The sequence below is a fragment of the Thamnophis elegans genome, chromosome 4, assembly GCF_009769535.1.
Source record: "Thamnophis elegans isolate rThaEle1 chromosome 4, rThaEle1.pri, whole genome shotgun sequence".
Lineage (NCBI taxonomy): Eukaryota > Metazoa > Chordata > Lepidosauria > Squamata > Colubridae > Thamnophis > Thamnophis elegans.
In genome coordinates, this window is record NC_045544.1 from 64,635,932 (window position 1) to 64,648,468 (window position 12,537).

Here is a 12,537-nt window from a genome sequence, read left to right on the forward strand (position 1 = left end):
TGTAGTTGAAAGCAAATACATTTATTTGAGCAAATAGAACAATAAAATCTCAATATATTGCTACAATGTTTCTTTCTTACTGTTTGTAAGCCATCTAAAGTCGTTGTGAGTAGGTTGCTATATAAATGTCCATAAATTAATTTATGAATTACTCAAAATAGGAAGCAACTACTAGAGCCACCATAACATAGTTCTCAGTTTCATATTGAGCTTCAACCCAAGTATCTCTTGCAACATCCCAGACCCATCTGCTGGCAATCTGGAAAAAGGAAAAGAACAAGTAGCAACAAATTAGCTAGCATGCTTTTTAAAATTATAATTCATAATCACATAACAAATCCATTACAACAATATTGCTGGGACCGTTGAATGAGTATTGTTTGTTCAGTTTAACAGAATTATCTATAAATTGCCAAAAATTAAAATCAAACTGCATAAATTGAAGTAATTTCTACAATGTCAGCACATTATATATAAGTGACATGATGACATAATCAAACCTGATTTAATAAATAAGTAAAAAAAAATTTTTTTAATTTAAGAGCAAACATGGAAAAAAGATAATAGCCCCGCCAAGTTTATAATATGGCAAAATAATTTCAAATTAAGAAAGAAAAAAAATCTGAAAGAAAATGCAATGTCTGCTACAAATAAAAAATTATACTTAAAATGTCTATAAAACATTGGAGAGGTACCAAACTAGTATTAGAATTCACCAGATTATTTTTAAAGAGTGTATCTTCATGAACATAGCCTAAAATATAAAAAAGAATCGAAATAAAATCCAACCCAACAAGAGTTATAAACAAGAGATATAAAAAAATTAGATTTAGCATTATACAGAAAGCAAAGTTAGCACAAATTTCCTATGCATCAAATTTTTACTCCTGGAAATGAGAATTATATATTGCAGATGGGCATGTATGCAATTTTCACTATAGTAATATATATGGTTATTTTGCAAAAATTACAACATATACAATTTAGAGCAATTTACCCCAGCATTAAAATTTAAAAATGATTCACATTTCACTGAGTTTTTACTTCAAGAGGGAAAAAAATCCATAGGTCTATGTAATTTTGTTATAAAAATAATGCAGAATCTTAAAAAGTATGAGGAAAATAATTTTATTTTTGAATAAACATTTATATTCATGAGGTGAATTATTATGAGTTAAGATCATATACATACCAAAGCATTAAAAAAAAAGAATTCAGAAGAAAATGCAATCCATGAAATGTCTCAATTATCTCCTTATTGTATGGTTAACATTCCCATATCATGCATCTAATAAAGTGTATTGTACTTTACTCATGAAAGTTATGCTGATACTTTCTTGCTCCAATACTTTGTTAAATATTTGGGGGAAAAATATTCTTCCAAGTGAAAAATCTGGTGCCATATTTCTTTCTTATTTACTGATCTATTTGTGATTCAGTTGAGTCTTAGCATATTATGTATATTTGATTATGCAATTAAAAATATCACTATTGATAATACTTATATCTCTATAAGTTCTACATACCTTTATCTATATACTTACCAGTATCTATATACTTGTAACATCAACCCAGCTCCTTGACATTTGAATATATAATTTAATTATATAAGGCATTGCCTCTACTCAATGACATTTACCCATCCAGCTTAGCAAAAAAGGCTTGTTGCAGGTTCCATCCACCAGAGAAACTCATCTGGAGAGACCCTGGAGAATGGTATTTCCTACCATTGCACCTGCTCTTTGGAACGCCATCTACACACCTACTGAAAGTCAGGCTGCACCCAACCTTGTTGGCTTCCAGAAAGAACTGGCTTTACCCATCTGGCTTGGGGATCAGAGAGTGGTACCCTAACCATAAAAAGGCTGTATTGTTCTTGAATGGTGTGCCGGTGATTCTACTGTATGCCTTTCAATTGTTTTTAATGTTTGTATTGTTGGTCTGGCTATTTTATTTTTTATTTTTCAGTACTGTTTTAATTGTAAGCTGTCCAGAGTTATGAATGTGAGATGGGTGGCTACATAAATGGAATACATATGTACAATTCAATAGGTAACTGTTCTTCATAGATATCTTTCATAGTACCTATCACTGGGCAACCGTTTATAGCTGGCTAATCCTTTCAATCCAGAAACATCCGAAGTGTAGAGAGGTGCTCCAAACAAGTACATATTGTGGCACCTTATTTATTTATCCCATTGTGTACAAATGTGAGATGGGTATTAAAAGGGCCAATAAACAAAACAGAAACCAATAAGAAATACAATACCTCCCTTTAAAACCCAATTAAAACCAAGAAACATAAAAAAGCAGGCAAGTGAAAGTTATGGATCAATCTGTGTAGCCATCTATGTATAGGTCAACTGGATCTCCAGGCACAGATGGCTATGTCTTTGGAGACTTTCAAAGGACCAAGCCAATCTACCTCTAGGGCAGAATTCTGGGAGTTGAAGTCCAAAAATTGTAAAAGGCCATAGTTGCCTACCCTTGCTCTAGGTGAATGCTGTTCCAAAAGGCAGGCATTAGAGCAGAAAAGTCGCTCCTGCCAGGAAAGGTCATCATCTCCTATCAGAGGACATTCCTTAACAGATGGGACCTATGTTGTGGCTATACCCTAAAGCTGTGATGGCGAACTGTTCTGACCCCCCGGCTTGTGAATAAACCAGAACACAGGCTTGACTGTTTGCCACTGTTCAATTACTGAGATTACAAATCTTTTGGCTGAGGGCCCAGGCAACTCACATTCAATAGAGTAGCTCTGCAGCAACACAGATAGTTCACACACAGCAACGCAGATAGTCCAAACAAACAGACACGGCTAGAATACACAGATTTTCTAAACTACTAATTCGAACGGTTGTTTCTTGCAAATGTCCCTCCCAACGCCTCACCTATAATCTTTCTTGGAGGGGCCAATCAACAACGACCTGTGCTTAATCATTTTCTGTGAGTCTGCCTATGGAGTTGCTGCTTCCGTTTCTCAGCCCCTTCTCAATCTAGCATCAGAGACAAACTGCCTTTGATCCTCCCCACTGCTCCATGCCTCAGATGCCTCCTGGTGGCCAACCATCCACTCTGGTCCCTGCTCTGAATCTGAACCCTGCCCAGGGTCCTCCACATCGTCTAGGGCAGACTCATAGGGTTCCTCGCTATCCGAGTCCATCAGTAGCTCAACCAGATCCTGCTGGGCCACAACAGCGAACCTATGGCACATGCGCCAGAGGTGGCATGCAGAGCCCTCTCTTGAACATGTGCACTGTCGCCAGCTGCTCTTCCAGGTTCCGTTGTGTGAAACCATCTGTGTGGCGCACATGCACATTCCGGAACCCGGAAAAGCAGATCTTCCAGATTCCGGTGCTCCGGCACACACTCCAGTTTCGTCACTTGGTGCCAAAAAGGTTAGCAGTCACTGCCCTAAAGGAACAAATCACTCTGAAAATACACCATAATTTTATTTGCATCTATACAAGCAATAACACAATACATACTGGATCCCCAGCTTGACAGCCATATTATCTTTTGAGATATGGTTCCTCCTTGTCATCACTCAGGGTCAATTCTACTTGCTGTGAATGTTTAATACAAGGGCAGTTTCTCTAGTTCATATATTTGATGCATGTGGGGGCATCTTATCAGTTTAAATGAATGTAGTTTACATATGTATGAGGTAGAAGGGTACTTTTTACCACAACCTCCACAACATGCCTTTTCTGTCACACCTGATGGAACACCGAGTAGTAACCGGTAAAGTTGCAACAACTTTAGTCATAATACCAGGATAAATAAAGTGCTTTATTTAATCAAGGGAATACAGTAGATTTGGTTGGTGAAAATATGTGCAAAACAATTTATTACATCTTACCAATTTCAACCAAAGCTAATTTTCTGCAGATGAATTTGAACCCAATGAAAAGAAGTTTCAGTTATGATGGCCATTACTTACATGCTTGTTTGCATTTTTCCATAAGCTGACTGTTCTTGAAAATGCTGGAAGGTAAGGCCTTGTGTATGATTTAGCAAGGTAGTTCATTCCACTTTAGTAATCTGAGAGGGTCCCATTTGAAAAGTATATTCTGCACAACTGCAACAGGGAACTGTGGGCAATTTTCAGAGAACAGACTAGGATAGTTTATGTACGTACATGTATTGACTGACCAGTCTTTTCCACAAGAAATACCTGAACTATATACTTGTAACGATCAAACCCCAGATCCTTGACTCCTGCTAATATATCTTCGGAGATAACTGAACAAGTGGGGGCACCATTGATTCCAATATATTTGAAATCTTGAAGTTTCTGCTATTAAGGATCAAACAAATTGCCAATAATTGTAATAATACAAATTTTCTATAAATGGGCCATACAGCATTTAACATTTAAGCTATTCTATGTTTGATACATTTTAGGAACCTTTTATTTGACAAGTTAAATATAACTTTATAGGAGGTTAGAATATATTTGTGCTTATTATTATTTTAGTTTTAGACCACTTTAATTTTAGATATTATATTCTCCAAGGAATTCTGGGAACTAATTTGTGAGAAATGTTCAGAATTCAATTGCAAGATTTTCGGTTTGTCCATAGAGGCTGGAATTGCCCATACTCTAAGACTTGTTACCAAAAGTTAACAGCTAAATTATGTCAGGTGATAATAGTGGCTAATCCTTTCAACCTGGAAATGCCTTAAAAGGTGCTTCCGGCACAAATGGGACTGAAGTGTATGAGGATAATGAATAGGCTCCATTTACAGGTAGTCCTCTATTTACAACAGTTCATTAGTGACCATTCAAAGTTACAACATATTGAAAAAAGTGACAAGACTATTTTTCAAATGACTTTTTTAGCATCCCCATGGTCATATGATCAAAATTCAGATGCTTGGCAACTAGTTCATATTTATGATGGTTGTAGTATCCTGGGTTTACATGATCAGCTTTTGCAACCAAAGTCCGACAAGCAAAGACAATGGAGAAGCCAGATTCATTTAACAACCAAGTTACTAACCTAACAAATGCAATTACCAGTATTCACTTAAAAGCTGTGGCAAGAAAAGACATAAAATGGGGGAAAACTCTTAACAGATGTTTCACTTAGCATCATAAATTTGGGCTCAACTGTAGTCATAACTCAAGGACTACCTGTACTTTAATAGGTTTGTAGGTTATTTGCCATAAACTACATTTTAACAAAAAATAAATTAACAATTGTTAATTTAACAAAAGTGTTAAAATAATATAACATGGTTTAGAACCTAATTATTATTAGAAAATACTATACCTTTAGAATATCTTCAGCTCTCTTCCTTACTACATGAGACTCACATTTTCTATAAGGTTCCATCCTGTAAGTGTTAGCGTAGTTCGGTCTTGCAAAGCTAGTCTTGAATACCAAGAGCTCATTTTTTGTAAAATCTGTGGTGGAGTCATCATCAGGGTCCCATACCTGATATGTCATAGCTTGAACCTCTGTGTTTTCCTACCTGTGAAGCCTAACCCCCCCCCCCAATACATAAATACATCTTTATTTCACTCTCAAAATTAAAATGATGAAACATAAACATAGTAAGTGGGGGTTAGTTTATATTTCATTCTCTTTTTCATATACAATTCAAGGTGGTTAAAATACCAGTACTTCTTCCTTTTCCCCACAACAACAACCCTATGAAGTTGGTTGGACTAAGAGAGTGACTGGTCCGAAGTCACCTAGCCAATTTTTCATGTCCAAGGCAGGACTAAAATTCACAGTATCCTGTTTGTAAGCTAACATTACTATCCCAAAATGGCTCTTTAACTGAATGCAATGGAATGTTCTGATTTGCAGCCATATAAATTAGTTCTGCATTGTATATATTCCATTTTGCTTAATATGGAACCCCAGAGTTATAGTTTTATGAGGGAAAACAAAATTACTTTATTTCTACACATTATTCTTTCATCAAAACTTCCATTTGGAATATAAACATTGCCTTTAAACCATATTGATATCCTCTTGATTTAGGCAGTTGCTTTTCTGACAAATTTCAGTCAGCACTTTATATAGTCCCCAAAAGTTTGGACAAATATTGCCTTTTCCAAAAACAAAGATATTCAACAGTATTCACAGACTCAGAGTAGAAATCATTTTGTCAAAGTAGCAATCCTATGAATACTTTCCTAGTGTCTTATCAATATATTTTAGATGTTCATTTAAACCCAGTGTTTTTCAAACTTTAAGATGCTTAATATCTTTAACACATCTTAAATTGTCATTTTTTAAAAAATATTTAAACAAAAAAGACTGAAATATAATCCTGGCAAATGACTGTATGTCTCTTGTCTGCTCAACTTGCAGTGGATGAAGGGTTCATTATAAGTTGAACAGTATACTTGACCAAAGATGCAGATAGGGTTGCTAATGGTTCTCTAAGGGAAAGTCAAATATGAGTTTCTATTATGTGATTCATGCCTAGGGTACTTGAAAGAATTTGTGAAACAGAAACATTCCAATTTGAATTTGATAGCATGTTAGGTAATAAAGAGAAGCAAAGATAATACACGTATAGAGAAGCTACAATGGCATACATTTAAGTTATAGAATAGAATTCTTTATTGGCCAAATGTGATTGGAAAACACAAGGAATTTGGTGCATATGCTCTCAGTGTACATAAAAAGCAAAGATGCATTCGTTAAGAATCATAAGGTATCCTGGGGAGGAGCCTGTCGCCGAGGAGCTCAACCGAGCCCCTCTTAGAGTTCTGGTCTGTATATCTAATTAAGATCAATAGATATCATCCCTTTCTGGCAGAAAGGGACAGGCAGAAGCTCAGGTGTTAGTATTTATTCGTAGTTTACAGCCCTTTTTTCTTTTTTTTGGGCTGTGAACGAAGAAGAGATCTAGCGTAACTGAGCTCTTATCTCCAGCCAGTTCTTCGCAGCTGCCTTTTTGCAGCCCTAGACAGCCGACTCCCGCACTCAGGACAATGATAAATTGTTTTTAAGATAATACGAGCGGGTCTTACTCCTGTGATGTTTTTTATATAACTATCTAAACACCAGCCTTGTTTTTCCTTTAAACTTCTCTGCGCAATTGGGATACAAAATGGCGTTTTTACTGTGTTGGTGATTGATGACGTAATTAACTGGCTTTATTTCCCCGGAGACTGCTACTCATTAACAAGCAAAATCTACAAATAATTTATTGAGAACTGACCAGCTGAAGACACTGTTTATCTGTTTATTCTCAGATTTTATCTATAATGCCTCCCAGGTCTAAACAGGCAAAAAAATCCTCCCCGATTGTGCTCAAAGAATTTGTTAGTAAATCGCTGCCTTTGTCTCCTACTGGAGATTCTTTGACACAGGAGCTTTTCTTTCAAATAATTAATGACTTTAAAAAAGAAATCAAGAATTTGTGCTGGATTTATGCGATAAAATACAGACCAAAATTGCCCAAATAAATGCGGATATGTTTGAACCCATGTCTACTTTGACAGATTATATTGAAGAAATGGAGACTAAATTGGAAACTTTGGAGGGGGCTAATTTTAAATTGACTTCTAATATTCAAGCCTTACAACAAGAGATTATTGACACTCAAACACAAATTACAATGATAAATTATAACAGAAAGGCGTCTGCAATAAGAGTCAGAGGACTGCCTGAAAAGAAAGGAGAAAACCTGAAACAGACTTTTGTAGAAGCTTTCACCCAAGAGGTGGGAGGTCCAGGACTCAATTTGATTGGAATATTCGAAAAATCTATCGCCAAAATTCGCATACAGCAGTGCAACGACAGCTTCCAAGAGACATAATTATATACTTTTTCACAAAAGAATCCAGAGATGCGATCTCACAAAAGTTTTACAATAGCAGGCTCCGAATCGACGGCCATGATTTGTTTGTTTTTAAAGAAATTCCGCTCCGGATGCTGCAAGCAAGGAAAGGCTATACTTTTTTAACCCAAGAACTCAGAAATCGTCAAATAAAGTATAGGTGGGAGGCTCCAGTTGGAATCACAGTTACATTTGAAAATCAAAGATTTCGTATCAATTCTGTTTCGGAAGCCTGGGATTTTTATTATAAACTCTGAAGGTGGGGCTTCCTGACTCATCCGGAAACGCGGAAGGACAAGGCGAAGGAAAGACAAGCAGCAAGTTACTTGGTTACAAGAAGGAGGGAGTTGTTCTCCCCCTATTGGAGAGACAGAAGAGCGGAAACTGAGGATTCAGTCATATTTTCAAAGCAGTGGGACATGTGGTTACAAGGGAGAGGGTAGCCTTCTCTTTCCGAAGGGCAGAAGAGTAAAGAATATAGACCCAGCGATGTTTTTAAAATACTTTCTAAGCTTTTGGACTGATTATTTCTGTTGGTAATGGTAAAGCTGTGCACTGATGAGGAATCGCTTATTGCTTATTCCAGACAGACATTATACGGGACTTTTATAAGATTTACTTTAATCTTAATCCAAACTGCGCATGAATTGTGGCTTGGGAGGAATGGAGGGGGGAAGAGTGTGGCAGAAAGGGTGGAACGGGATATTGATGAAGGGATCTTGGGATTGAATGAACTGGTATGGATTTTGGGTGCACATTTTACGGATTTACATGCTTGAAGTATAACATAAAAGCTCAGGATTTTAAAGTGAAGAGCGAGATCCTAATCTTATGCAATTTCGGCCTGGGTGGAATGGAGACGTGAAATGAAGGGTAGGAAGATGAGTAGCGAAAGTATGACTAGATTGCTCTGTATTTGAAGATAAATTGATTTTCGTATAAACTCATATTTGAATATAAGGTTAGGAAAGGTTTTTTTGGAGAATCTACAGGAAGATGGGGGTAAATATCAAAGAAGTAAGGGACGAGGACAAAATAAAAATGGAATGATTCACACTGATTAAATTTTAAGAATGATGGAGGCTGAGCATAATGCAAAAGATTTTTTTTAAAAAAATTTTTTTTATTTATTTACTTTTTCGGGGTTTTTTTCTTTTTCTTTTTTTTCTTTTTCGGAGTGTTCTTTTTATTTTATTTTTATCATTATTGTTAATAAGATATTTTGAAGGTGAAGAGTAGTTGAACTGTGCCGGGTGTGGGACCTGGGAAGTCGAAGGGGGTTAGGGAGGGGGGTTCATTGGGGGTGGGTGGGTGGGTGAAGATTTCAATATATAGAATAAGAAGAATACACTTGTATACTGTTGATTCTTATATTTTCTTTTTATTTTTCCTCGTTTCTTTTTTCTTTTTTCCTTTCTTTTTTTTCATTTTAGTGTAATCGAATAGATCAAGGAAGAGAGAAACGCACCATAGTGAGAAATAGAGGGAAGGAAGAGGGAGAAGTAAGGAGGGAGGAAGAGGGGAATGTAAGGAGGATGAGAGGGGTAGGAGGTGAGAAAGGAAAATAGGAGGGGAAAGGGAAGTAGGAGGGGTGATTGTTGGAGGGAGAAAGGAAAGTTGGAGGGGAGAAGAAGGGGTGTATGAGTTGTGTTTAGGTTGGGGTGTGTGTTTTTTTTTTTCCTTACTATTATATTATTATTATTGCAAATATCCAGTATATAAGTGAATGTACTAAATTGAAAATGAAAATGAATAAAATAAATTTGAGCAGAAAAAGAATCATAAGGTACAACACTTAATGATAGTCATAGGGTACAAATAAGCAATCAGGAAACATCACTATAAATCATAAGGATACAAGCAACAGTCATAAGTGGGAGGAGATGATTGATAGGAACAATGAGAAGACTAATAGTAATAGTAATGCAGCTTAGTGAATAGTTTGACAGTGGTGAGGGAATTATTTGTTTAGCAGAGTGATGGCATTGGGGGGAGGGGAACTGTTCTTGTGTCTAGTTGTCTTGGTGTGCAGTGCTCTATAGCATCGTTTTGAGGGTAGGAGTTCAAATAATTTATGCCCAGGATATAGGGGGTCAGTAGATATTTTCACAGCCCTTTTGACTCTTGCAGTGTACAGGTCCTCAGTGGAAGACAGGTTGGCAGTAATTGTTTTTTCTGCAGTTCTTTCATTACAAGCAATAAAATGTACTTCTTTACAGAACATAATCAGAATATAGTAGAAACCAAAAGTAACCCTCCTGAACAGGGTTTCCTTAGATCTGCAACATGCTTGACATAAAGCAATATTTCTCAACCTTGGTAACTTTAAGAAGTATGGACTTCAACTCTACAGCCTGCTGGCTTAGGGAATTCTGGGTGTTGAAGTCCCACACGTCTTAAAGCTGCCAAGGTTGAGAAAAACTGGCAAGAAAACTTTAGTGTTGTTAACAGCAAGCGCTCCTCGTGTAGCTTAAGACAACTTTGGACCGAGACCATATTTACACAGCATTTTAACTGAGGAAAAAAAATAGGCTCTGGCTTTCCAAAACGCACCACTTCAGCAAAACGGGTGAAAAGAGTTCCCGCCGTTCGGCCCCGCCCACTCGGTGGAAAGCCTCGCCCGCCCCAATGTCGCTCCGCGCACGCGCAGATGGAGCCGCTCCGCCTCGTCTTACCCGACCGAGCTGATCTCTGTCTAAACCGCTGTGTTTTCTTCCCCATGGCTGCCCAGGTGGGAAGGAGTGACGGCCAGCTTTTTTTGGCTTTATCCATGGGAACGCCTCCCTTTAGGCAACTGCTAGGGGCGGACGTTGAATTTCCCGGCGCAGCAACCGTCCACACTAACGGACCCGTTAAGAGTAGCCTTTCAGAGTCGCGAAGCTGCTTTCTACCCGTGACGTCAGTAAGCGCGAGCTAAGCAACCCAAGAACCAGAACCGAGCAGAGGTAAATGCGGCGGATCAGTCTTCCCGCAATCTGGTCGGTCGCCTAAGAGGAGTTGGAGGATTCTGGGAATTGTAGTTCAATGATTGCGGCTCTATGAGCTAGAGCCTCATACCGGTTCAGGTCAACTTGTTGCCTGGCTTGCTATTTCCTTCTTTTTTTGCTAAACGCCAGGTTAAGCAGTTTAAGGCAAGGTTCCTAAAGTTTTTACCATCATACTTGTTGTAAACTTCATGTACATACCTCTCCTAAAAATGCAAACACCAAAATGAGCACAGGAGAACAATGAAGCTGCAGGAAAGGTGGATTTATTAAAAATGTAATTAAAAGGTTCTTCAGAGGTCCTCTGGACTCTGCTCCGCACCAAGGGAGGCACACCTCACTGTTTGGGGAATTAGGCTTAGGGTAGAAGTTGCCAACGTTTCAGATTTCAGGGACCACAAAATTCATAATTTTAAATCCCACAGACCATGAATTTTTTAAAAAAGATAAATAGTATTTAGTGCAATATAAATATTTTTTCTATGGACCACCAAAATCCGCAGACCACCGTTTGGTAACCACTGGCTTAGGGGATTTGCATTGGGAAAGAGTTTGGAAGACACTCCTTGGAGACATAATAAGTATATATCTTCTTTGCAACTTGCTACCCATGTGTTTGCTGCTGTTAAAGCTCCAGTCCAAAGGAGAGAAAAGGAGCACAAATCATGATTGTCATGAAAACTAAATGTTATTTCACAGCAATGGTAGAAAGCTCTAATTTTGCTGGCAACACTTGTGAGTTGTGACTTTTCACAAGTTACAGGTAGTCCTTGACCTACAACCATTGGTTTAGTGAGCGTTCAAAGTTACAACAGCACTGAAAAAAATGAATTATCACCAGTTCTCCTACTTAGGCTTATTGCAGTATTCCCATGGTTATGTGATCAAAATTTGGATGCTTGGCAACTGGCATGGATTTATGACGGTTGCAGTGTCCTGGGATCATTTTGTGATCTGTCAGGCAGGGTCAATGGGGAAGCAGATTCACTTAACCATGTTTCCAATTTAACAACTGCAGTGATTCACTTAACTGTGGCAAGAAAGGTTACAAAATGGGACAAAATTCACTTAACAACTGGCTTGCTTAGCAGTGATCTAGATGATGTGGTACCTTGCTCAACAGTAGTAACTGTGAGAGGGATCTTGGAATCCTAGTGGACAACCATTTAAATATAAGCCAGCAGTGTGCAGCAGCTGCCAAAAAAGCCAACACAGTTTTAGGCTACATAAATAGAGGGATAAAATCAAGATCATGTGAATTGTTAATACCACTTTATAATGCCTTGGTAAGGCCACACTTGGAATACTGCATCCAGTTTTGGTCTCCACGGTGTAAAAAAGATGTGGAGACTCTAGAAAGAGTAGCAGAGAAGAGCAACAAAGATGATTAGGGGACTGGAGGCTAAAACATGAAGAACGGTTGCAGGAACTGGGTATGTGTAGTTTAATGAAAAGAAGGACTAGGGGAGACATGATAGCAGTGTTCCAATATCTCAGGGGTTGCCACAAAGAAGAGGGAGTCAAGCTATTCTCCAAAGCACCTGAAGGTAGAACAAGAAGAATGGGTAAAAACTAATCAAGGAGAGAAGCAACTTAGAACTGAGGAGAAATTTCCTGACAGTTAGAACAATTAATCAGTGAAACAACTTGCTTCCAGAAGTTGTGAATGCTCCAACACTGTCTTTAAGAAGATGTTAGATAACCATTTGTCTGAAATGGTATAGGGTTCCTGTCTAGGCCG

The 12,537-nt window shown here is 37.8% G+C and overlaps 2 protein-coding genes across 5 annotated transcripts in view; one reads left to right on the plus strand and one right to left on the minus strand.

The window, feature by feature from the left end:
- Positions 1 to 10,686, minus strand: TCTE3 (t-complex-associated-testis-expressed 3). The gene is made up of 4 exons (XM_032216706.1): positions 10,488 to 10,686; positions 5,280 to 5,490; positions 4,142 to 4,300; positions 1 to 259 (listed from the first exon to the last, which is right to left on the minus strand). Exons 2-4 carry the CDS (start codon positions 5,454 to 5,456, stop codon positions 149 to 151), a joined length of 447 nt encoding a protein of 148 aa, XP_032072597.1. The 5' UTR covers positions 5,457 to 5,490; positions 10,488 to 10,686; the 3' UTR covers positions 1 to 148.
- ERMARD (ER membrane associated RNA degradation) overlaps positions 9,840 to 12,537 on the plus strand; it is a 27,489-nt gene continuing 24,791 nt past the window's right edge. For 3 of the 4 annotated variants that reach the window (XM_032216701.1, XM_032216703.1, XM_032216704.1), the window contains exon 1: positions 9,840 to 10,757. The gene's annotated coding sequence lies outside the window, so the exon portion shown is untranslated. The remainder of the gene's footprint in view (positions 10,758 to 12,537) is intronic. The other variant, XM_032216702.1, reaches the window with a different exon arrangement.